General features: G+C 41.3%; 2 protein-coding genes across 4 annotated transcripts; one reads left to right on the top strand and one right to left on the bottom strand.

The window, feature by feature from the left end:
- Positions 1–138: 138 nt before the first annotated feature.
- LOC119900490 (regulator of nonsense transcripts 1) lies at positions 139–18,318 on the top strand. 3 transcript variants are annotated; one of them, XR_005444066.1, is made up of 25 exons: positions 139–536; positions 936–1,078; positions 1,840–1,929; positions 2,901–3,068; positions 4,039–4,219; positions 4,374–4,535; positions 4,749–4,836; positions 5,132–5,230; positions 5,424–5,532; positions 6,863–7,022; positions 7,359–7,477; positions 7,611–7,775; positions 8,321–8,435; positions 9,585–9,728; positions 11,361–11,574; positions 11,714–11,831; positions 12,154–12,310; positions 12,612–12,754; positions 12,997–13,171; positions 13,682–13,763; positions 13,929–14,093; positions 14,353–14,573; positions 14,802–14,924; positions 15,223–15,335; positions 15,492–18,318. XR_005444066.1 is itself a non-coding variant. In XM_038715494.1 (24 exons), exons 1-23 carry the CDS (start codon positions 366–368, stop codon positions 14,919–14,921), a joined length of 3,309 nt encoding a protein of 1,102 aa, XP_038571422.1. In that variant the 5' UTR covers positions 139–365; the 3' UTR covers positions 14,922–14,924; positions 15,492–18,318. The 3 variants fall into 3 exon arrangements, 2 of the variants coding, with proteins under 2 accessions (XP_038571422.1, XP_038571423.1); XM_038715494.1 differs by lacking the exon at positions 15,223–15,335; XM_038715495.1 differs by lacking the exons at positions 15,223–15,335; positions 15,492–18,318 and having other exon boundaries at positions 4,749–4,833; positions 14,802–14,921.
- Positions 18,319–18,323: 5 nt separating this feature from the next.
- ddx49 (DEAD (Asp-Glu-Ala-Asp) box polypeptide 49) lies at positions 18,324–24,854 on the bottom strand (the record flags this gene model as incomplete). The annotated part of the gene is given in 10 exon segments (XM_038715496.1): positions 18,324–18,607; positions 20,694–20,765; positions 21,063–21,151; positions 21,853–21,927; positions 22,089–22,186; positions 22,321–22,397; positions 22,774–22,849; positions 23,254–23,394; positions 24,204–24,391; positions 24,733–24,854. Coding segments are annotated over 10 exon segments (1,112 nt in total), but the record flags the coding sequence as incomplete, so codon positions are not given.
- Between the last annotated feature and the right edge of the window lie 213 nt (positions 24,855–25,067).

Below are 25,067 nucleotides of genomic sequence, written 5' to 3'. Positions count from 1 at the left end.
TTGAGCGATTTGGTCTAAAGAACAGTTGTCTGTCAGCATCCAATATGTCCCAGTTTTCCCTCCAGAGGTTCACGATTCTGTTTTTGCTACCCGGAAATAAGATCAGAGTGAGAGCTCTTTCCGCTATCTCTGCTCTGCGGTGTGAACGTCACACGTTGAGCGGCGCATGGAAGTTCGTCACCATCGCTGTTGGACCTGCTGGAGCTTTCGAGGTTCTGATCGGTTCCATTTTTGTTTGGGTTCAAATTCAGACTCTCGGCGTCGGCCTACAAAGCCAGTTATCGATAAACAAACACCGTGAGGATTTCGTTCATCTTAAGACGAACACCGGAAACCGCTCAGTAAAGCGAAAGTTGAGAGTCGAGATGAGTGTGGAGGCGTACGGGCCGAGCTCGCAGACCCTCACCTTCTTGGACACTGAGGAAACGGAGTTGCTCGGAGCGGACACCCAGGGCTCCGAGTACGACTTCACCGACTTCACTCTTCCCAGCCAGACGCAAACTCAAGGCCAGACCCAGAGCCAGCTGGACGGGCAGGTCTGTGGCTTTCAGTTTTGCAGGAAGGCACAATAAGAGCGCAGTTTTCTGACGTTAGCTGCTGTTAGCTAGCTAGCCGACCTAGCGCTGCCTAGTAACTTAGCCCGCTATTATTGAATGTTAGCTAGCTGTTGCCGTTAGCTCGTTGCTAGCTATCAAGCCCATTAACTGAACTCCCAAAGTAATATAAGCTGTCATAGCACGTTTGTTTTGAACTGTTCGATGCAAACCAGACTCACGGGTATAACTTTAATGACAAAAGATAAGAGTCAAGACCATTAACTGTCTGTCAACGTATAATTAACTGTTTTATTTCCGCGGTGTGTCCCCCTAGCTGCTAGCTGCTAATCGTTAGCATTCAGTTTGTTTGGGAACGTTAAAGCTTGTGTTGTGCTACAGGTAAATGGTCCTGATGAGGGTCTTCACAACGGTGGAGTGGATGACTCCGTGGCCAAAGCCAGCCAGCTGTTGGCCGAGCTCAACTTTGAGGAGGATGAAGAAGACACATACTACACCAAAGACCTGCCTGTGCATGCATGCAGGTACACTGACAGGGACCACACCATTTCAGAATGTCCGTTTAATTTAGATCACAGAGGAAATAGTTGTTGTACATTAGTGATGTTTTGTTTGTGACTACACAATACTGTATTAATAGTGCTTATTTGTTATGTGCCCCCTGATGTTACACACCACAAACAGGGCAGAAAGATACATCAATTCATCATTGATTATCTCAGAACTTTTACGTTACAACTTTTCTGATAAGCACAGTAACGTTAATTGACGTTTACAAATAGTACTCATTCAAGACAACACACCAGCCAGCTGCAGTAACAGTTTTCAGATCATTATTTGAAGTCCAATACTGGCACCCATTCTGTGTCACTTAACAGGAAGTTATTCACAACTTCCATAATTTACGCTCCTGTAAACAAACAAAAATTGACACTAGTTATACAATAATATACACACATGGGGGAAATGGTTAATGTTGCTTGTGGAAGTGATAGCAAGGCTGTTGAGAAATTTGCAAGGTAAAGGTATAATCTTTAGAAAAAAGATGGTTATTACTGGGTTAAAGATTTGATCTTGATTGTCTCCCATCCTTGTGATAGCTTACAAGGATAGAGTTCCTAAACAGACCTAGGAGTTTGTGTAAGGAAAGTTATAATTGCCAGGTACAAATACATTTTTCAACTATTGTCAATTTGGCTTTCTTACATTTGCCAAGGCAAGGGACTCATGTAGTATTTTGACTAAACAGTGCAGTAAAGTGTTTTGCTACATTGTTGTTTTTCAGTTACTGTGGTATCCACGATCCAGCGTGTGTGGTGTACTGCAATACCAGCAAGAAGTGGTTCTGTAATGGACGTGGCAACACATCTGGCAGGTGTGTAGTTTACTCATCTTCACCGAATTACCTCACATATAAGCATCTGAACACATGAAGCTACGGAGGGAGACCAAAAAAAACACACCACTTATAGTTTTTATAATAATCAAAATAACAAACACTACCATAAATGTGGCTTATTACACTATTACATTTTAGAGAATGCGTTTTTCAGTCAACACGGTCAGTGATCACCTACATCACAATCAGTCAGACTCCTGCCACACAGATTATGTTGAAGGTGTGTAAAGACACTGATCTGTATGTTGTTGTCTATAGACCTTTTCATTACGGTTTTGTTAGGAGGATGTATTCAATGTAGGGCTGGGCAATAAAACAATGATAATTATTGCAATATAATTTTCCTCAATAACAATCGTCTGTAAATATTTGATTTAATTCATTAGAATCACAAACGAATGAGCACTTAGTTTTTATATGAAGATGTTAATTTTGTTGAGGAAAAGGGATGCAAATAGATTTACTAATCATATTTTCAGAAAAAATATTTTTTTCACAATAGTTTTGAATATTGTAGCTCAGATATGTAAAATGATCTATTGTTTGGCATCAGGTGTTTGTCACATTCTGACCATAAAGAAAAGTTTAACCACACAATTAACCATCTGGCCCTTCAGTTTTCATTCAGGAGCTAAACGTAGCCTTTAAACTTGAAAGAAATAATGATTTGACATTTATCATGATAATTATCGATATCGAATGATATAAAATGTTTTTATTGTGATAACATTGTTGGCCACATCACCCAGCCCTAATTCAATGTATGTTTAAGACTGTGAAGTGGTCTACATTGTCCTGTTTCTGTGCTGTTGGTCAAAATGTGTTGCTATGCAGTATGCAAACTATAAATATATTTCTGCAGCAATGCTACCAGGGCAAATTTCACGGAGATCAAAGTGTTTCTGATTATTTTCCAAATCGTTTGACTCCCACTCTCTGACTTCCAGTCACATTGTGAACCACTTGGTGAGAGCCAAGTGCAAAGAGGTGACGCTGCATAAAGATGGGCCGCTGGGCGAGACGGTGCTGGAGTGTTACAACTGCGGCTGTCGCAATGTCTTCCTCCTGGGCTTCATCCCGGCCAAGGCCGATTCCGTGGTGGTGCTACTCTGCAGGTAAATGCCGGCAGGGCAGCAGCCTTTTATGTAGGCAGACCAGCCTGTAACCAGTGCCCACAAATACAGTATGTTCTGTCAAGACTGTACTTGAGGACAGCATGGGGCCTGTGTGTGCTCAGACATTATAAGCTACTCTGGAGCATGAACTCAAATCTAAATATGCAAATTCTTGATTTGAAACAGGAAGTTTATCGTGAGACTTCAAGTTTCAGCCGTTACATGCAATGAGTTTTTATGCACCATGAGGCTCAGGAATCTGGTGCAAAGTCTCTGAAAGGCCTAAACAGTCAGCCAGTGATTGACATTCAAAATGTACGCATGTTTATGAAGGCAAGAAAATGAATGTAACCTGATATTTAGGCATAAAGACAGCGCTGCCCCAAAACAGCTGTTGGGTATCGTAAAATGAAATGAAACATGACAAAAAGACCCAATATAATTTAATTAGTCTGTGTATTATTTATATTATTATTATATGACTAAAGCTAGGGCCGGACATAGGATCCCTTAAAGCTGGTTATTAAAAAAGACATATGTACTGAGTCCAAAAACAAGTTGTCTGTGCTCTCTGGTATACAAACTCTGTAAATGTAACACTGTTTTTAGATTACTTCAAGTACATATTTGGCTTTCTTATTACTTACTACTGACATTATTCACCAATATATCTGTGATAAGCTAGTTAGAAACAGAGAAGCTTGCATTGATTTTATTTCAAGTTCATCAGATTTATTCAACAACCTGCTAGATTTCACCAGAATGTGACAGAAGCTAGTAGTCAGCTAGTCCACAGACCTTAGTAAACTAGTGCTTTCTGCTCTGTGGCAGGAAGACGTGCACCAAGATGTACTATGAGAAATCCATGATGACAAATACTATTTTTACATCCTCTGCAATAGATTCATTACTGTAAAAGCCCACATGCAACCTACGTTTCTGCATGTCTGAACCTCGTATCTTCATGCAGGCAGCCCTGTGCCAGCCAGAGTAGCCTGAAGGACATCAACTGGGACAGCTCGCAGTGGCAACCACTGATCCAGGACCGCTGCTTTCTGTCCTGGCTGGTGAAGATCCCATCGGAGCAGGAGCAGCTTCGGGCCCGCCAGATCACTGCCCAGCAGATCAACAAGCTGGAGGAGCTCTGGAAGGTATGCTAGTCTGGGAGGCTTCTTCTCCGGAGTTACATGCTCAAAGCAATGTTGTGACCTGAAGGTTGTAAACTTTTATACATGGAATAAGAGTTTGTGATAGGATGTGTGATGTACTTTTATGACAGTTGCTTTGGATTTATTTCCCCCCCAGGACAATCCCAGTGCCACCTTGGAAGACCTCGAGAAACCGGGAGTGGACGAGGAGCCCCAGCATGTGCTGCTACGCTATGAGGACGCCTACCAGTACCAAAATATCTTTGGCCCTTTGGTCAAACTAGAGGCAGACTACGACAAGAAGCTTAAGGAGTCCCAGGTACCTGAACAATATGAGAAACAATTTAAGTAGGAAACTTCATAACTCAGAGACTGGTGTTTGTCTGCCTTGAATTACCATGGTCGTTTATATATAGAGTGGTTTACAGGTGACAGAATCTGTTTTTGTCATTTCTTTGAATGGCATTAAAACAGTTACAGAACTTTATTATTATTTATTTTATATTTATTTATTTTTAATTTTCCTTTTCAGACTCAAGACAATATAACAGTCAGGTGGGACCTGGGACTGAATAAAAAGCGGATTGCCTATTTCACACTGCCCAAGACGGATTCAGGTGGTAATTCTCAGAGCTTGACTTCCTCCCAGTGGTTCTGTGGTGCAGATAGAGCCCCTCCCCATCCCCCTTCAGCCCTCAGAATTGCACGCAACTTCCCATAACCCTGCATCTTTTGGTGGCATGTGTGCTTGGTTTTGTTCTTGCCTCTGTTTTTGTAGTGGGGTTTTGTGCCATTTTGTGCGTGCACGGTACTGTATCATCATGTGGTTTATGTACACCCATCCTCCTTAGTTTATTTGTGGGCCAATTTTTAGCATAGAAGGGTTTTTGACTTGTGTCTTTGTATCAATCACAGATATGCGGCTGATGCAAGGTGATGAGATCTGCTTGCGATACAAGGGAGACCTGGCCCCGCTGTGGAAAGGCATCGGTCATGTCATCAAAGTCCCTGACAGTATCCTTTACACTGTTAGCAGTTATATCATCCATTGCATTACAGTGTCCTAAGTCTGGCTCACTATTAATCCCGGATGGAAGTCTGTGGTCTTTACTAAATGACTAGCATAGACAACACAGTACCACCCACCGTCACCTACTAGAAATACTTTAGGATAATGCTTGACTTCCTTAACAGCCTGTGTTTTAAGACTATGGGGATGAAATTGCCATTGAGTTGCGGAGCAGTGTGGGAGCACCTGTGGAAATCCCCCACAACTTCCAGGTGGACTTTGTGTGGAAGTCCACTTCCTTTGACAGGTAGGCTGAAATTGTCCATCCATCCATCATCAACCGCTTATCCTGCATACAGGGTCACGGGGGGCTGAAATTGTGTACCCCGAAATTCCGAATGTGATGGGAACATTACATTTTACAGCTCTTAAGTTACTATATTACTCCACATTACAGTATGTAACATTCCTTCCTTTAAACAATGCACAGAACTAATTGTCCATTGTTTATAGGAGGTAATTTTGTGTAAATCTGCGGAATCATTTTAAAGTAGGGCTGGGCATGTTAACGCGTTAAAACATTAATTAATTAATGCCGACAATTATTTTATTGGTTTTTAGCAGTTTTTATTATTGTTTTGAAAGTCCGTCGCTCACTGGCTCTGACTACGCTGGATGCAGCGTGAGGGAGAAGTATAGTCTAAATAAAAGCAAGACAAGCGATCAAATGCCATAGCGAAGTGGATAGCTACACACTGCATGCTGATTAGTACTTGGGAAGATGTCAATCTTGGGAATTTTCTTAAAATCACAACGTAGTCGCTTGGCCCCGCGAGGTTGCCCTTGCTCAGGTGATCAGAAAAGGGGACAAGTGCTATGCGAGTAAACGGCTGGCGCTCTATAGATAGTAACCATGGCAAATTATAGGCTACGTAACTTTACCTGATAGGCCTTCATCTAGTATTGCGGGAATGCTCTGCCATGCAAATTCCCCCCTGTTGATGTCCTGATAACTATTTAGTAAACAGTAATGGATTCTGGAAACTCGCAAACAGCGAGCATCAGTCTCTCTTCCAATGATTTGATTTGAACATAGACTGTTTATGCTGCTCCCTGATAAAAGAAAAATGTTTCTGCTGATACCTGCTCAGAAAAGAAAACAGATTTATATATGTTAACTTGTTGCTCAGAAGGTGCCTGTTATGATGTTACAAGCTATAAAAGGTAATTCCCTGGCAGTAGCAAATGGCGTTATTTTTTATATTTGGTTTGATTACATTAATGTTTAAGTTGAGATTTACAAGAAATATTTTATTGCTACTGTGTAAAGGGAGTACTGCTGGAAAAAAAGCACCTTATTTGTTCAAAGTGTCTGCAAACCACATGTTAATGCACTTTTGTGTATATAGTAGTAGATTGAAATTAAAAGTGTGCAATACACTACTTTAGAATTCATTATTCAATTTCATGCATAACGCTATTAATTGGTATTAATCGCAGAAAATCATGCGATTAATCGCTATTAAAATTTTTAATAGTTGCCCAGCACTATTTTAAAGTAAAGCTATTGGTGCAAATGGGAAGGACAGTGGTTCCTTCATGATTTTTGATATTCATTTGTATATGTGTTGCTGCAGGATGCAGAGCGCCCTCAAAACGTTTGCAGTGGATGAGACCTCCGTGTCTGGCTACATTTATCACAAACTGTTGGGCCACGAGGTTGAGGATGTCACCATCAAGTGCCAGCTGCCAAAGCGCTTCACGGCCCAGGGCCTGCCCGACCTCAATCACTCACAGGTCAGACCTCACTACACGCTGATTCCCCGTTATTCCTGTTACACAGGAAGCTGTGTCATTGTGTGTTTTCTTATGCCCTCAAGACATGAACATCATTGCAGCAAAAAGTATGTGTTGAGTTGTCTCTCTTACGTTACAGCTATTATGAATCTACTTAGGGCATTGTTGTGTTTTAGAAGGGAACATGTGTCTGTTTTGGTTTTAATGTGTAATTTGGATCTCTCATCATTAGAATGAGTAGAGTGTGTTCTTTCTCAGCATATATGTTTTAAGAAATATCTGATGTCTGTATTTGCAACAGTTCATTTGGGCTGAAAACTGTACTTTTATGTCCAGGTGTACGCTGTGAAGACGGTGCTGCAGAGGCCTCTCAGTCTGATCCAGGGTCCTCCTGGCACTGGGAAGACTGTTACCTCTGCCACTATTGTCTATCACCTGTCCCGACAAGGCAATGGGTTAGACACAGAGTTTTATATTAACATACTTGCATACCTGTAATGTTCAAATTTTTGTTATTCTTAGCAACTGTATTTTACATAACTGTTTCTGACCTAACTCTTTACGGTGTGAATGTGTGTATGTTTGCAGACCAGTTTTGGTGTGTGCTCCCAGTAACATTGCCGTTGATCAGTTGACTGAGAAGATTGACAAGACTGGACTGAAGGTCGTCAGGCTGTGTGCCAAGAGCCGGGAGGCCATCGAGTCACCAGTGTCCTTCCTGGCGCTGCACAACCAGATCAGCAACATGGACAGGTCAGTGACATGTAGGCATGTTGACTCTGGACTCAAAAGTTACTAATACTTGTTTGCTGCTTTGTACAAACACCCGTTTAATAACTGGTTGACCAAGCGCCAATGGCATGGCATTTTATTGTGTTACTAGATTTTACACATCCATATTCTTCCTGTTCAAGTTATCTTTTTCATGCTAACTCTTTTCAGGATTCCTGGTAGTTATGTAGTATTTTGTCTAACTGATTCCTGGACCACAGCACAGGAACTGCTAATAGATAATTCTGCATACTTTTCACTGTGAAAGATGTAAACAAATATTGGCTCAAGTAATGGAGCTCAAGTTGTAGCCCGCAGTTAGCTAATTGACTCCATAGCAACTTTATCCTACCTGCATACCTCCACCATAACTAGTTATGGGAGTTGTAGTTCCAAAACGGGATAGGTCTGGGTTTTTAAGACTTTGAAAACCCCTATTTTAGGTCACAGATTAGCTTGGTTGTGTGTATATATAACATTAGTGTGCCTTCTCTTCACATCACCTTGATGTGCCTTTGTCTCCCTAGTATGCCGGAGCTTCAGAAACTACAACAGCTGAAGGATGAGACTGGTGAGCTGTCATCTGCTGATGAGAAACGCTACAGGGCTTTGAAACGCACTGCAGAGAGAGAGCTTCTTATGGTGAGGAAGAGCTTCAAAGTGTTGAAACTTAACCGTTTTCACCATGAAAGGTTTTTTGGTAACACTTTCGATGAAGGTCATCGCTATAATGACTTATGCATACATTTATAACACGATATAATGCAATAACAATTGCAATAATCACTCACAAACATGCATTAAGCACTATAGCAAAGTTCAAAAAGTATTATGACCTTTTGATTTAATGTTTTATAACTAATAGTAATACCAGTTTATATCAATGTGCGCAAAGAATCTCTGACCATGTTCCATAACACATTATACCGACTCTGCCTCGTTATAAATACACTTTAGTCACAATTTAGAATTAGAGAGATAAAATGGAATAATAGCTTATAGTAATGTTTAATGTTATACAGCATGTCTTTCTTTGCTTTAAGTAAAGTGTTAAAATGTCCATCCCTGTATAATATATTACAGGTGGACATAATACCATATGAACTAATTAAGACCTTATAACACGTAATTGTTTGCTTTAAGTAAAGTGACACACATTTTGCGCAGGAAAACAACTTTTATTTATGTTTCTTCACTTTATGAACAATCTGTATGAATTTTGAACATTTTGCAGTTTAGCACAAAACACATCATAATTACATCAATTTCATCGATTCATTTTAAGGAATTGAGGTGCCAACATTACTATAAGGTATTATTCCATTTTATATCACTAATTCTAAATTGTGACTAAAGTGTATTTATAACGAGGCAGAGTTGATGGTTATAACGTACTATGGAACATGGTCAGAGATTCTTGGTGCACATTGATATAAACTGGTATTACTATTAGTTATAAAACATTAAATCAAAAGGTCATAATACATTATGAACGTTTTTTTTTTTGTTTTTTGTTTTTTTCTGAAGCTAGGAGCTTACAAAGAGGCCTGCTACAGCTTTTCAGGCTCTACTAGTTCAACAAGTAGTTTTGGCCAAGCAAATCAAAATTCATTCTGACTGTGTTAATTATTCCGTAAAAGTGCTATGACCATCTCCATACTGAGTGTTGTGATGACCAAGAAGCTTGTTGCTTATTTTGAGATTGTTTTCTTTTGGTCTTAGTTAGTAACCCCAAGACTCCCTCTTCCTTTTGAGGATTATACATTCATTATCTTCCTCCTTGTTGCCCAGAATGCTGATGTTATCTGTTGTACCTGCGTCGGGGCTGGAGACCCTCGACTGGCCAAGATGCAGTTCCGATCCATCCTGATTGATGAGAGCACCCAGGCCACCGAGCCAGAATGTATGGTGCCCGTGGTGCTGGGAGCCAAGCAGGTACACATACTCATACAGACAGCTAAATCGCTATCCCTACAGCTGGATCGATAGGTAGTAAAACAGTGTAGCCCAGCATTTATTAGAATTTTTAAGCAAATTGGATGGATAATAATATGAATTAAAGATGCAAGCAACGTTGAGCTGCGAACATCTCCTGCTCGGCGGGGTGTGCCGCACCCGCGCAGCTATTGCGTGGTACGACTTCCTTCAAGTCGGGGTGTGCTGCATCCGTGTATCTGGTGTGTGTGTGTGTGTGTGTGTGTGTATTCTGTCATTTTCGCAAGGGAGTTAAGCACTGTCGTTGAATAATGGGTAGTGCTATAAGTTAACACTGCACATATCACAAAGGTGATGTGTGGAAAATATCTGACAATGTGTGGATGAAATGTCAGTTACTACTTCAATTCAACGTGGCAGACTTTCGGTGGCTTTAAAGGTACAGCTCTTAAAAAACAGCTTCCTGTTTCATGGCGAGTAATAACTGACCACGATGACTGCATTTGATAAGAACCTATAAGTTTCACAATGTAATATCATTAAAGCATTATGGCTTTCCTGCAGAACTTTGAGATGGATGTGGTCAACCTGCTATGCTATTCCCCACTGACATTTTTGTCCCTAAGGTGCTATGTGTTGTATTAGGGGTAAAGTTTGAAACATGTCCTTTCCTGATGCCATTAGGTGGCGCTGTCACTACCACTGGATATTGACATGTGAGATTCTAAGGGTCTGACCATGTCTAGTGCATTTACATGGTACTTCCTTTTCATGGCGAATCATCAAAATTGAACGCGACGCCATGGACACACCATTTGATCAATCAAAAAAAGCTTTGCAATATAACATTGCAAGGCCGTTAAGGTCGCGCTTCTTACATTTGAATGTTGATCAGGTTACTGTACGGAACTGTAGGACAAGTTCGTTAAAGTATGGGACCTATAAATGGAGGTAAATCCAACATTCAATGTAATATGGCCGACATCCTGTTGGGTTTAGCATATGGCTCCAAGAGACTTCTTTAAGTCCCAACATTATACACGTGCCTACAAAATTTGGTAGCCCTAGGTGTAACAGACAGCTGGGGCTGCTCCTTTGAAATCTTGAAGGGGGCGCTATAGAGCCGTTTTTCCACACACATGCCCTTGAACAGTATCAGACATTACAACACACCCATTCTGATGTGTGTGCAAAGTATTGTGAGATTTCAAGCATCCCTAGCCTCTCAAACACGCCGTTTGATCAATCAAAAAAAGCTTCGCAATTTAACATCGCAAGGGTGTTGGCATGGCACAGCCCGCATTTGAAGTCAATCTGATCAAATTCCTAGGACAACTACACCGTACCCATATCAGATCGCTATTTTCACCAGTTCGGATGTGTGTGCCAATTTAGCCAACTTTTCATGCATGCTAAGCGTCCCAAAAATGCGATCGATGGGGAAGAATAAGTATAAGAAGAAGAATAATTCTAACAATCACAATAGGGTCCTCCAGCGTTCACTGTTGGGGCCCTAAATATATCTATTAAGATGAGCAAAATATTTGTCCTGAATATCCAGGACCAAAAACTTCTCACAATATGTTGTTGTATTAACCCACTTTTTACACTTGTGACTCTTCCTCCACCCAGCTCATTCTGGTGGGTGATCACTGCCAGTTGGGTCCTGTGGTGATGTGTAAGAAGGCAGCCAAAGCAGGTCTGTCCCAGTCCCTGTTTGAACGCTTGGTGGTCCTAGGAATCCGGCCAATCCGCCTGCAGGTCCAGTACCGCATGCACCCGGCTCTCAGTGCCTTCCCCTCCAACATCTTCTACGAGGGCTCCCTGCAGAATGGCGTGACTGCAGGTTTGTCAAGATTCAGAAGTTATAATTATCTGGTTTGATGGAGGGGCAAATTAATTTTCGCTGTGGCTGGTACATTGGCAGTTAAAAAGATCTACAAACTCTGTCATAAACTATAATGAAATCTTCCTGTTCTCCCCAGCTGACCGTATCAAGAAAGGCTTTGATTTCCAGTGGCCGCAGCCGGACAAGCCCATGTTCTTCTACGTGACTCAGGGTCAGGAGGAGATTGCCAGCTCTGGAACCTCCTACCTTAACAGGTAACGTCACACACTCTATTGGCTTACTTGTATGAAATGGTCGCATGGTTTCTTCCCCTTGTTAATCATGATTAACAGGAATGATTGGGTCACCTTCGCAAAACACTTAAATCAGGATCACACCTTTTTAATTTAAAATTGTTTTAATTATATGCATGCTTTAGTAAATAAAATCATCCTGATCCTCATGTTGCATGATGTGCCAAGTTGAGGCACCACAGACATGATTTGCATTTTAAGTCGATTAGTCTACTCACATTAACTTCAGATGTAATTTTCCCAGTACTGAGCAGTACAGCATTTAACTGATGAATGTTTTAAGGACGGAGGCGGCCAACGTAGAGAAGATCACTACCAGGCTGCTGAAGGCTGGAGCCAAACCTGACCAGATCGGCATCATCACCCCATATGAGGGTCAGCGCTCCTACCTGGTCCAGTACATGCAGTTCAGCGGCTCCCTGCACACCAAACTCTATCAGGTACCACACAGATGTACACAGCTTATTTTTATTTTTTGTATTTTTAAAATCAATTTAAGCTTCATTGTAGATTCAAAATAGTGTTAACTGAGCAAAAATGCAGTATTTGGGAGTTGTGTGTCTGGTTATTTTATCTCCTCACAGATGAGATTGAGGCATCTTATTAACTAAAGAGACAGAATAAATTCAAATTGATTGTAAGCCTCCGTTATCATTAGCCAGGTTGCTCTGCAGTGTTGGAAAAAATCTGTTTTTACTATGCTTCTCCCCCTCACTCTCCTCTTGTCATGTCTCATTACAGCAAGTGGAAATTGCCAGTGTGGATGCCTTCCAGGGCAGAGAGAAGGACTTCATCATCCTGTCTTGTGTTCGTGCCAATGAGCACCAGGGCATCGGCTTCTTGAATGACCCACGTCGTCTCAACGTGGCGCTGACCAGAGCCAAGTAAAAACCTCAGTACAACTATTAAGACATCACAGTGGATAAATACGGCACATCACACAGCCAGCTCATTGGTTCATGATGATCTCTTTAGATTTTTACTGTAGAAGCTAATGGAGAATCTTGCAAATCAGATACTGTTGATGGCTAGACAAACAAAAACTTGTGCCAGAATAATTTTAAAGATGCTATCATCGTGGGAAAGTCTCTGAGCAGCAGACTTTTTGTGTGTGTTGTGAATGAAGGTATGGTGTGATCATTGTGGGAAACCCTAAGGCCCTCTCCAAGCAGCCGCTGTGGAACAACCTGCTGAACAACTACAAGGAGCAGAAAGTCCTCGTGGAGGGACCCCTCAACAACCTCAGGGAGAGCCTCATGCAGTTCAGCAAGCCCCGCAAACTGGTCAACACCATCAACCCTGTGAGTAGAACAAACTACTGTATGTGCACCCATCATGCTCTGGAGGAAAACATCATGAAACCAGATGACAAAGTGATACTGACTAAACTGTTAGGAAGGATGATTTGCTTTAAAGCTATTTTCCACATCTTACCTTCAGCCACAGTATGATTTAAAAGCAGTTGTACATTTGTTAGACCTATTAAAAACAGTTGTTAACCAGACTAAAGTCTTGAATCTTAGTAGAGAGCAACGATAGGTAGATTAATTGGCTTGTTGATTGACAGATGAATACTCAAATGTGAGTATTTGCTGGTTTTCTTAGTGCTCTATGAGTTTTGGACTGTGACAAAACAAGTAATTTGAAGACATTGACCTGGGTTCAGGGAAATTTGATGGACATTTTTTATACTAAATTGCTAATCTTTAGAGTAATGGGCAGAATTATCATAAGTGAATACATCTGTTAGTTACAGCCTTGAATCTGTGAAGTATGTAACTGACAAATGGTGATTATCTGGTGTTTTCCAGGGGGGACGTTTTATGAGCACTGCGATGTACGATGCCCGCGAGGCTCTCATCCCTGGCTCTGCCTACGACCGCAGCAATGCTGGTATCTATTTAACACACATTTGGTATCTTATGGTATCACTCAAGATAATAACCAATGACTAAACTTTTTTTTTCAACATTGCATTAAAGTCCAGCAAACTAGGCTTGTCCAGTCTTGTTTTCTTTGTAAAAACTGACATGTGTTGTTCTGTGTGTTTTCTTTCAGCTGGACGTCCGTCCAACATGTACTTTCAAACCCATGACCAGATTGGTATGATTGGGGGGGGGGCCGGTCACATGTCTGCCATGAATATTCCCATACCCTTCAATCTGGTGATGCCACCCATGCCTCCACCCAGTTACCTGGGTCAGACCAACGGCCCTGCTGCAGGTACAACACAACACACTTTGTCCACTGAACCATTACACAAACTGAAAACACATGTAGTATTTGTGCTTTTGAGCTCTCAAGTCAAGTCAAAGGGACCCTGTCTTTATTGTCCACAAGCAATAATAGTATACCCCAAGCCTCACTTACTGTGGTTCTTCTCCCATTTAGTGTAAATAACATGACCTTAGAACAATGATTGCGTACCATGTTTGTTTTGACACTGGTCCTGATATCTTTTTTGTTTGTTTCCTCAATCAAGGTCGTGGAGCTATGAAGGGAAAACCTGGCCGTGGTGGGCGGCAGAGGGTCCGTGGCTCGGGAAACCAGGGGTCCAGTCAGGGTAACGGACCAAACAGTCAGGTCAGCCAGGATGGGGCCTCCCAGTCCTTCTCCCAGGGGCCACTGACACAAGGCTACATCTCCATGAGCCAGCCCTCTCAGATGAGCCAGCCTGGCCTCTCCCAGCCAGAGCTGTCCCAGGTAGCACATCACGGTCACATATGTTCATGGATTCACAATTTGAATGAGTGGTATAGTTTAGTTGCACTGTTCACATTGTTCATAATATAAATTGAACAAATCCAGTAAAAATGAGGAAGGTATAATGTAATAGTTTTGAATTAGGAGAGATTGAGAGGTCTTTGCATAGAGCTTACTGATGAATATCAAAATGTGTCTGCAATAATGTTTCTGTCCTCCTGTTCTCAGGACAGCTACCTGGGCGATGAGTTTAAGTCCCAAATTGATGTGGCTTTGTCCCAGGACTCGACTTACCAGGGTGAACGCGCATACCAGCATGGTGGGGTGACTGGACTGTCACAGTACTAGAGTGTAAGTACATAAAACAGTCTTTGTAGTTACGGTATAGCACATTTGAAGTTTGGGAAGTAGTACAGCTATCATGTTTCCTTACTGAAAGAAATGTGTCGTATGACTATTGGTGTGCAGGGCCACAGGTTCCAGATGTATCTAAATAGTAATCTTGGCAGACTTCTTATCATGCAAATCACAGCTTTATAGAAAATAAGTCGACTTTGATGATTTGTTGGTTATGTTACTATTGGTGTCACTGTCTTGTGATGTATCTCTTTTTTGTGGTGTATCTTACCTGCACTTTGTGTGGTTTTAGTTTGTCCTGCAGCTAAAATGTAAAATCCACCGTAAATTCACCTTTGACCAATGTGACGGTGTCTTTGAAGTAATTCAGAAAAGCTGAACAGGGCAGTTTTACAGGCTATTAAGGTAATTAGTTCTGTATTAGTTAATTGCATTTAATTATTTTGTTCCACTGAAGACTAGAATAATTCCTTCAGCTAGAGACATTCAGGTCTCTTCTAAAGGCAGTATTGCTCATCTGTTTTTGGTCTAAAGGTTATAAACCTGTTCTGTGTCTTTCAGGTCACTTGAAGAAGGGAGCTAGGCTTGAGCTGAGCTTAGTTCATCAGCTTTTTAATCTGGGAAATAATAAAAACATAAAATGGATACCTGTTTTCCTCTGCTACAACCGAAGCACCACCGAGTGAAAGCGACGGGATAGCGAAACCAAACCAATGACCAGCGAGAGAAATCTGAGGGTAGAAGAAGAGCGCACGAACAGACGGGCGGGAAGATGGCAGGAGAGGCCGAGTGAACAAGCGAGAGGCAGAGGCCGATGTCCGTGCAAAGAGAAGGAGGGAAGTCGAGAAGATGGCAGCGTGTGGTCGAGCTGCTGAGGGAAACAGAGGGGAGACCTGAACGGTCTCTAATGGGAATCCAAATGAGGCTCAACTCCCAACAAAATAATCCAGCAAACCCATTGAACCCACAGCCTCCAGAAAAGGAAGGAAAGCTATCTCCTCTTCAGATGGGGATCCAAAGCTTTCCAGTTGAATTTGAAGAACTAGTTCTCCAAACTTGCAGGGGGGCATGATTGCAGAAAGCCATCAAACAAGCAACACAAAATCCCCATGCTAAAAGTCAATTGGTTGCTCATCCTGAATCTTTTTAAATTTGGTTTATCATGGGAGGAGAGCGGTACCAACAATCTTCTATTGGGCCCAAAAACCTCGACAGCCTCTGAAGGAAGCAGCATTCGACACACCCTCTCGGTGAGGAAATAAAAACACGGTTTCTGTGCTATAGTCTGAGATTAAAGAGCCTTGAATTGAAATACCTTTCATTTGCCTTGAGAACCACTGGCTCACTCACAAGGTCTAATGGGGTGGTTTCGACCACACATCAGTGGTGGAGTGGCACGGGGATTTCAGACTATTTTTTTCAAGGCATGACGCGCGAATCCCACAGATATCGCGATCATCATGGGACAGTTTTTCTTCTCTGAAGTACCTTTCTTATCACAGAGCACAAAATTGCAAAAAAGTCATCGAAACTATCAGACACGACCAGCATTGGATATTCAACTCAGTGTCATTTGATGTTTCAGCGAAGGCTTTCCCTTATTTTAATCTTTTGAAAGCAGGGGTGGTTGTTGTCCCACAGTGCTTCATGACCAGATGTCTTTTTTTTTTTTCTTTTTTTTTTTACGCTCTGTGTACGCTTAGATTGGCAAGTGCTTGAATGCTTTGCATCGATTGATTCCTCAGGGGATTGTGGACTGTCAACAATCGCCACACAGATCCCTGCTTGAGGTGAAAGAAACCAAACAAGGGGGAAAGAATGATGTTAGTAGTCGAGGCTTACAGGCGGTCATGGCAATCAATCCACCACAGGTAAGGAGTAGAAAAGGAAGGTGGCTGAGAGAGAGAAGGATATGAGAGTTTCTGGAAAACAAGTTCAGGTCATTGCCAGGGTTGAAAATTTAGAGGGAAACGTGTGGCTTTAGGACTGTTCAGTCCCAATAAAGGACCACACATTAGATGTAGTTGTAAAACCCAGTGTCACATCACAAAGCATTTTGATTTTGTGAATGTTACCATGGGAAGCAATATAGCCAGGCTGATGACCATATTGCCCAGCCACACAAATCTAACCATAATCAGGGGTTGAAAAAATAAGACACAAATGAAATATGTCAAGTTTCAACGCAACATCAACATGAAAGATCTTTGGTTCCTGTGTAATAACATATTTTGACACTTAACTAAACCCCAGTTACACACAGTGGAAATGCTGATGATGGCAAGGAGGTAAATGAAAAGTGAATGAGAAACGTGAATCAGTGCCTATAACCAATAACCTTCAGATAAACAGCTGCTGCACAAGCATGAATGTAGTTAAAATCAAACTACCAGCATAAAAAAACTAGGACACCAGAGGGCTCAAAAAACACCACAGAAAAGGAGTTGTAATGTTTTTTTTTTATATCAATATCAGGCCAGATAATGAGGTCAGTGAGTTTAGCAGGAAAAAAGCCACCTTCCTTCTCTGTGAAGTAAAATAAACTGAGGCTGGTAGAATCTATTTTTCCTTCTGTGGACTTTTGATTTGTGCAAAGATGTTTTGCCTGCATTATGTATTCTGAGAGTTCCTCTCGAGATTTATATGGATCCCAAACCCTCTTCTTGAAGAACTGTGTGAACCTGAACCTTGAGTTGATCCAAACTTTGCTTTTGTCAGATGATTCGCTGCTTTGTGTGTCACGTTTTGTTCAGTTGGGTGTTATTTTTAGCCATTGTGTAGTTTTACTAAAAACCTGTTTTTGTAGCAACAGGAACGAGGCAGACAGTTTCCTTTTCTCCATTAATTTTTTATCTTCTCCTCAAACTGTCCGAGGGATTGTAGTTTTTTAACTCTTCCAGGAAAGACGCTTTCTGAACACAGTAAGAATGTACTTCGCTGTTTCTTACCTGCTTCTCATTTCTGCAGACATGTGACAATCATGTTGTAAGTAGATGCTGCCATGTTTAATTGACTTAGAAGTAGTTCTATTTTGTTGGCTTTGTGCGAATCTGTCATTTGTTCAATGAATTAGTTTTACATATCAGACCGTTCCATTGAAATCCTAACATGTTATAGCTTTAAGAACCTGCTGCCGTAATATTATTGTATTGCTTTGGTGTTGCCCCCCCCCCATCTGAGCCACAATGAATTGCAACATGTGCAGTGATTCAGTTGTAGAGTAGTTGTTAAACATTTGCATCCAAACCCTTGATTCTTTACATCAACAGGCAGCGATTAAATGAATGGACTTGAGAGCTCAATGTGATGTAAATACCTATTGCAGTGAAGTTTCATCACAACATGGCTGTTCCTTGTTAAATTGAATCAATAAAGGCTGTCAACTTGAGCAACTGGTTTTATGGCATGAGATTCAGCACAACTTTAAATTTATTTGCAGATGGGAAAATATTACATAGTGTACAGTTATAAACTTGTAGTATATACATGGGTCACAGCAGTTTTCACACCGTTGCCTGCGCTGCCTTTTTTTTTTTCATCAGTTTTCTCTTGAGTTTCTTTTTCAGCTGTCCACGTTTCTGTTTTTGAATGCTCTCCTGGATTTTCTGTTTGAACCGCTTCTTCTGGCTCCTGATCTTCTCCAGTTCGGCTTTCCTCTTAGCCTCCAGGTCTGGATCCTGAAAGGATCACAAATTAACAGGCCATTTTAAGTCATTAACTTAACTGTCATTTCACTTCACTTTATTTTCTATATGTATAGCTTAACATATCAGATGGGGGTGGCAATTCAGAGTTCTGGAACCAGTGCAATAGAAAACCAGCTCATGCTCACACTGACATCAGAAGAAGCAGACAAACGTAAGGTAACGCTGAGTTTTCCACCTAGGGATCCTGGACAGAACCAGGTTATTTTGGTACCGATTGTTGGGAACATAAGAAAGCCCTCATTTTACTGTTTAGTTTATAATTAAGTTAATTTTAAAGAGAAATGTCTTTGAAAGAACTGCTTCATGTAAACCAAGTAAGTAATTTAATATTGAAAACTTAGTTGTCCTTCCCAGCAGCCTGGTATAGAGTGTGATGAGCTGGATACTACCCTGCTCAAAAAAATAAAGGGAACACTAAAATAACACATCCTAGATCTGAATGAATGAAATAATCTCATTAAATACTCCTTTCTTTACATAGTTGAATGTGCTGACAACAAAATCACAAATTATCAATGGAAATCAAATTTATCAACCCATGGAGGTCTGGATTTGGAGTCGCACTCAAAATCAAAGTGGAAAACCACACTACAGGCCAATCCAACTTTGATATAATGTCCTCAAAACAAGTCAAAATGAGGCTCAGTAGTGTGTGTGGCCTCCACGTGCCTGTATGACCTCCCTACAACGCCTGGGCAGTCTGTGGTGCAACGTGGCGTTGGTGGATGGAGCGAGACATGATGTCCCAGATGTGCTCAATTGGATTCAGGTCTGGGGAACGGGCGGGCCAGTCCATAGCATCAATGCCTTCCTCTTGCAGGAACTGCTGACACACTCCAGCCACATGAGGTCTAGCATCGTCTTGCATTAGGAGGAACCCAGGGCCAACCGCACCAGCATATGGTCTCACAAGGGGTCTGGGGATCTCATCTCGGTACCTAATGGCAGTCAGGCTACCTCTGGCGAGAATATGGAGGGCTGTGCGGCCGCCTAAAGAAATGCCACCCCACACCATTACTGACCCACCGCCAAACCGGTCATGCTGGAGGATGTTGCAGGCAGCAGAACGTTCTCCACGGCGTCTGTCACATGTGCTCAGTGTGAACCTGCTTTCATCTGAAGAGCACAGGGCGGCAGTGGCGAATTTGCCAATCTTGGTGTTCTCTGGCAAATGACAAACATCCTGCACGGTGTTGGGCTGTAAGCACAACCCCCACCTGTGGACGTCGGGCCCTCATACCACCTTCATGGAGTCTGTTTCTGACCATTTGAGCAGACATATGCACATGTGTGTACAAGCCTTTTAGAGAATGTAGTTAGTGAGAGTGGGATGCTACAACCGTGCTGCATCGACCCCAGCAACAGGAAGGCAAGAACCCCAGTAGCCAATAGGGGTGGGAAAAATAAATTAATTCGGTTTATGCTAGAAATTAATTGTAAGTGTTGTAACTAAACACAGTCTCCATTTTCCTATAATTACTTCCTCATCCTTTCCAAAAACTTCAAAATAAATTTCAAGTTAACATCCTCCTCTAGGAAACCACACGAATATCTGAAGGATGGCTCTTGTCTGGGGATATTTATCCTTCTTAGACCTACAGAGATTCAGTTAGTGTCCAAATGAGGTTATTGTTCACCCCTCTTACATGTGAAGATTCTATTGGTTCATGACAAGACACTATGCTAACTGAGGTTACGTTGTGCCATTCAAGCCACTTGTAGTACTTTCTACATAGTCTGTAATGAAACAAAATAAATATAATCTTGACCTTCAGTTGGCTAGCAAATGGATAGCATTTCATCCTTATCAAGACTACTGAGTCAGTCAATCAACCGAGCAGGCAGAGCTTCTAGAGGCTGAGCTGCTATGGAGTCGCAGGCTGTCACCTTTGGCTTCCATTAGTTTAGCAATTAGACACTAACATGACCTGGGGAAACCTGTGTCATAGTACCCCTAAAAAGTCCTTAAGTGTTCACACATTAAACCTAACTTCTCCACCTGTCAGTTAAAGCAAAAGTTTAGCTGTTATAAACAAAAAACAAACAATGAACATACCTTTCCTTCCAAGATCAGCTGCTTCCTCTTGTTGATCTCCTTTTTCTCATCAAAATCTGTTGACTCGAGTTTCTACAATGCAGAAAAGAATTTGCCATGTAAACATTTTTAGTGAGAAAATCCAAATGACTGATTTACAGTCAAAACAAATAATGTCCCAGTTTGAAAAATATGAAACAGCTATGACTAAAGAACTATGCTGTAATTAAGTCAAATATAGGAAATGAATGAAATGTTTTTCCAGGTACTGGTTCAAATATTGGAACAAATCCATCATGAATTTTGTTGCAAAACACTAGAGAGATTTAATGAACACCAACTGTTAGAGGTGAAATAATGACTGGACATGAAGAAAAGAGGCATACGTACAATTTCACACTCCCGCCTTGTCACATTGACCTGGGTCAGTATCTTCAGGACTTCTTTCTCCTCCACAGGATATTCTTTCAGCTTCGTCTCTGTAGAAATGCAACAGACCAGTTTGTAGCGTTACACCACACGTTTACACACAACTAAAGGCTTACAACGGACTTTGTGGTGTTACTGGTAGGTGTGCAAGGCCATGTAATCACGCTCTTATCTAGTCAGGACCTTATCTCTGTCTTCAAGGCTTTCCTGTAATTTTCAGTTTGTTAAAATGAATAAGAATAAGAGCAGCAATAAGACAATGGTAATTATTGCAATATAATTTTCCTCAACAATATAACCAATGTTCAATATATTGTCAGTAAATGTTTGATTTAATTCATTTGAACCACAAACTAATTAGCACTTATATTGCAAATAATGATTTAACGTTTATTGTGGTAATTATCGACATTGGTATGAATTTTTTTTTTTGCGATAACATTTTTGACCATAGAGGAGCCACTTTTCAGTAGACATCTTTCAATTAAAGCAAGGAGGTAGCGAATTCAAGAATCAGCCATGAGTGCTTTGGAAGTGAACATGTTAACATTGTTCATAATCCGAAAAAGAGTGTGAGAATTAAAGAAGAACATCGGTATAACTATCACAAGATTCATTTCAATTAAAACAGTTCAGTTAAAGGTTCACACTGCAGCCACCAGTATGGACAGGCTGGCAGATCAGGACACAGTGTAGTTGAGCTCTGAGATGCACACAGAGGAAAAGCGGTCTCTATAACCAAGTAACTTACTGTTCTGTTCTTCGATAGAGTGGACCAGGTGGATGTCGTACTGTGTCACCAGTGTGATGGAAACTCCATTCCTCCCTGCAGAGGTAGAAAACCTCATGTATGAGCTGCTTCTATTTTATTTATATGTAATGAACCAGAGCAAGTCATTGTCCCTGGGGGACATGAGCCTGACGTTTCTGATCTTGTCACTTGAAAAGAAAAGTTCAAATATACTAATAAAGTTGTTAAAAGGTCACCTGCTCTTGCTGTTCGTCCAACTCTGTGGATGTAGATCTTGGGAAGGCCAGGGGTGTTGTGGTTAATGACGACCTGCACAGTTGGAATATCCAAACCTCTGAGAGTCAGAAAGAACAGGAAGGATGTCAAAACTCACTACAGCTATGACAAATTTAGGATGATTTTGTTAGACTTCTTTAGCTTGAAGACGCTCATTCCTGAGACATGCAGCGGCTCAGCAGAGCTTCTTACCTGGCAGCCACATCTGTCGCAATCAGGATTTTGAAGACGCTGGCCTTGAACTTGGCGAGGTTTGCAAACCGTTGTTTCTGGTGAAGATAAAAATAAAAGAGCAATCGCTCATTCTGCAGGCCCATTCATCTGGTTTAATCTGCTTTAATCCCTTACACCGACCGTTTCTACATTGTCTTGTTAATGAGGCAAATATAAGTCCCACATCCATCACAAGCTTGTTGAGGAGCTCTGGTGATAATGCACATGCCTTTCTCTCACACAAAGCAAAGTAAAATTCTTTGTACGTGAAACTTAATTGACCAGTAAAGCAGATTCAGATACAGACTACACTTGGTGGCCTCTCCCTCATAACCCTAAAAAGTGTCCTTCATCAGGCCTCAGTTACTGAAATGTACTGGCTGATGTACTAGCTAAATTCAGAGTGGCAAAATAAAGTTGCAGCATTCGCACCTGTTTCATCATGGAGTGCAGTGAGATGGTCGGAAAATTAAATTCCCGCAGCATCATGGTGAGGATCTGGCAGCTCCTGAGAAAGAATTAATTAAAACAAACAAATTACTGTATGAAATAAATATGCTTTTCTATATGAAATAAAACAAACCCACAATGGCTGCTGCCCCCTGGCTACTGATAGCACTCAGGGCCATAAAAAATTTTTTACCGTGTAAGCTTAATTTCTATTCACCTATTCAATAATAATAAACTTTATCTGTATAGAAGTTGAACAATAAAATACTAAATGTATGCTAATAAACGCTACAAATCACAATCCAATTCACCAATTGCAGCCTCAAAAATCATGGAGTTGAATTAACACCATACTGGCTAAATTAGTTTTATAAAAAGGCAACCATGTTACCTCTAGAAACCCTGCATCATATTAGGGTCACTACAATGCTTAATGTATATGCTATTTTCATTACTTCTTACTTGCAAGTGTTGGTGAAGATGATGATGGACCAGTCGTCATGCTCGTCAGTAAACTTCTGGATCAGGTGGACCAGGTAGGCGTCCTTCACCTTCTCTGGAGTGAGGATGTACCTCTGGTCCAGCTCCTCCACTGTTCGTGTCCTGTTAACAACAATAAAGTGATTTCACTGTCCCATAAAGAGTTTCTTTTGCCAGAGAGGTCATAGTACAGAACAGCAACCCTGGAGCTACCATGGATTCAGGCCAAGACGTATTTGAATGTTTTGAACATTACTTTGGCTACTGTGATGATAAAATGAGAATATCTTCGTGTTCAGCTGCAGAGAACACGTGAAAATCTGCTCAACACTGTGCTACAGTCATGTTCAGCCAGATGAAAATTCAATGCAACCGTCATTTTTCTGTCCACATAACAGCTTCACAACGCAAACTCACAAAAACAGTCTCAGCCATATAATTAACCCTTGAACAGGAGATGTAAACTAATATGAAAACAACCAGAGCATGAGCTGTGCTTCTATGAAGTTTATTCTGCACCCATCTGAAGTCTGCTGTCACTGGTGTTACAATTTCTCAGTCACAACCTTTTTTAAAAACACCTGCTTGAGATTGTAGCTGCTTTCTGCACATATCTGAACCCTGAAAATGGTCTGAGCACAAGTAAATCCAGCAGAATGCTCATTCAACCACACTTCACATTTCTGATCCCATTATTTGCATGACTCTCCCTCGCATCCAAAGGCATTTGTGCAGAGATGCATCTGATCAGAAGACAGGCTAGTGCTCCTGTTTTATAAATGATACACAGGATTTCTTCCACAAAATGCACTAAAAACTGTCCCTGAGTGTTCTCTTCCACCTTTATTTTTTAATGTGAGGGCCTGAATAAGTACGTTGATATCTACAAACACACCGAACACTATTCCTGTAAACAGCAGCAAGTAACTCACTCCGATTTGCTCTCCCAGAAGTAAGGTTTGTTCATGGCAATGTTCTTCAGCTCATGCAGGGTGTCAGTGAGTGTGGCGCTGAACAGTAGCGTCTGCCGTTTAGCTGGTAAAATTCCCAGGATCGTTTCCAGATCTTTGGTGAAGTCGGTGCAACCCTGCTCCAACAGCCGGTCCGCCTCGTCCAAAATCTGAAAACAAATTGTGTTAGTCGTGCTTAACATGCTCAAATCCTGCTGACTAAGCAATGATATGTTGATTAGCTGTTGAAAAGACATGTAAACAATTAAATATGTATACGATAATCTGGGACTAATCAGGGTTTAAAAATAAAGCCTGTCTTATGAAGTGTATGAAAACAGTAAAGCATTACGTTGCTACATGGACCTCTCTTTTGCATATTTTTGACATACCGGTAAACAAATCTTTGTGCTGTGTAACAACATATTTACTTGGTTTAAACTTAGTCCTAACATTGTCAAACAGATCTTAAGTATATGAGTAGTTTGTGGTATATATTTCCAGAACTTACCAGAAACTGGATCTTGCTCATGCTGAAGGTGTCGGAGCTGCGGATGTGATCAGCCAGTCGGCCCGGCGTCGCCACGACCACGTGTGGTTGGTTGGACAGCTCCAGGGCCTGGCTCACCATGTCTGTCAGGAACACAACGACGACAACTTCAGCCCAGAGGAGAGGCTCAGATAGAATCTCACAACAACTGGCAGCAGTGTTTTATATGTTTCTGCAGAAGCAATGCAACAGCAGGGCTTTAAAACTGCAGCAGACTCTCATAATAAGACCACGGAACAGAGGTGTGTTTACACAAGATCATTCACATAAAGACAATTAAATCTGATCTATGATCG

The sequence above is a fragment of the Micropterus salmoides genome, unplaced genomic scaffold (genome assembly GCF_014851395.1).
Source record: "Micropterus salmoides isolate LMB-PRFRI ecotype aquatic unplaced genomic scaffold, ASM1485139v1 Ms_hic_scaffold_13, whole genome shotgun sequence".
NCBI lineage: Eukaryota > Metazoa > Chordata > Actinopteri > Centrarchiformes > Centrarchidae > Micropterus > Micropterus salmoides.
This window is presented reverse-complemented; position numbering and strand designations above follow the sequence as displayed.

Bases quoted from the DNA above. Each gene is read 5' to 3' on its own strand.
- LOC119900490 (XM_038715494.1), top strand. From the start codon at position 366: ATGAGTGTGGAGGCGTACGGGCCGAGCTCGCAGACCCTCACCTTCTTG. The intron at 11,832-12,153 runs GTAACGTCACAC...GAATGTTTTAAG, and splicing joins GGAACCTCCTACCTTAACAG to GACGGAGGCGGCCAACGTAG. The intron at 13,764-13,928 runs GTATCTATTTAA...GTTTTCTTTCAG, and splicing joins CTACGACCGCAGCAATGCTG to CTGGACGTCCGTCCAACATG.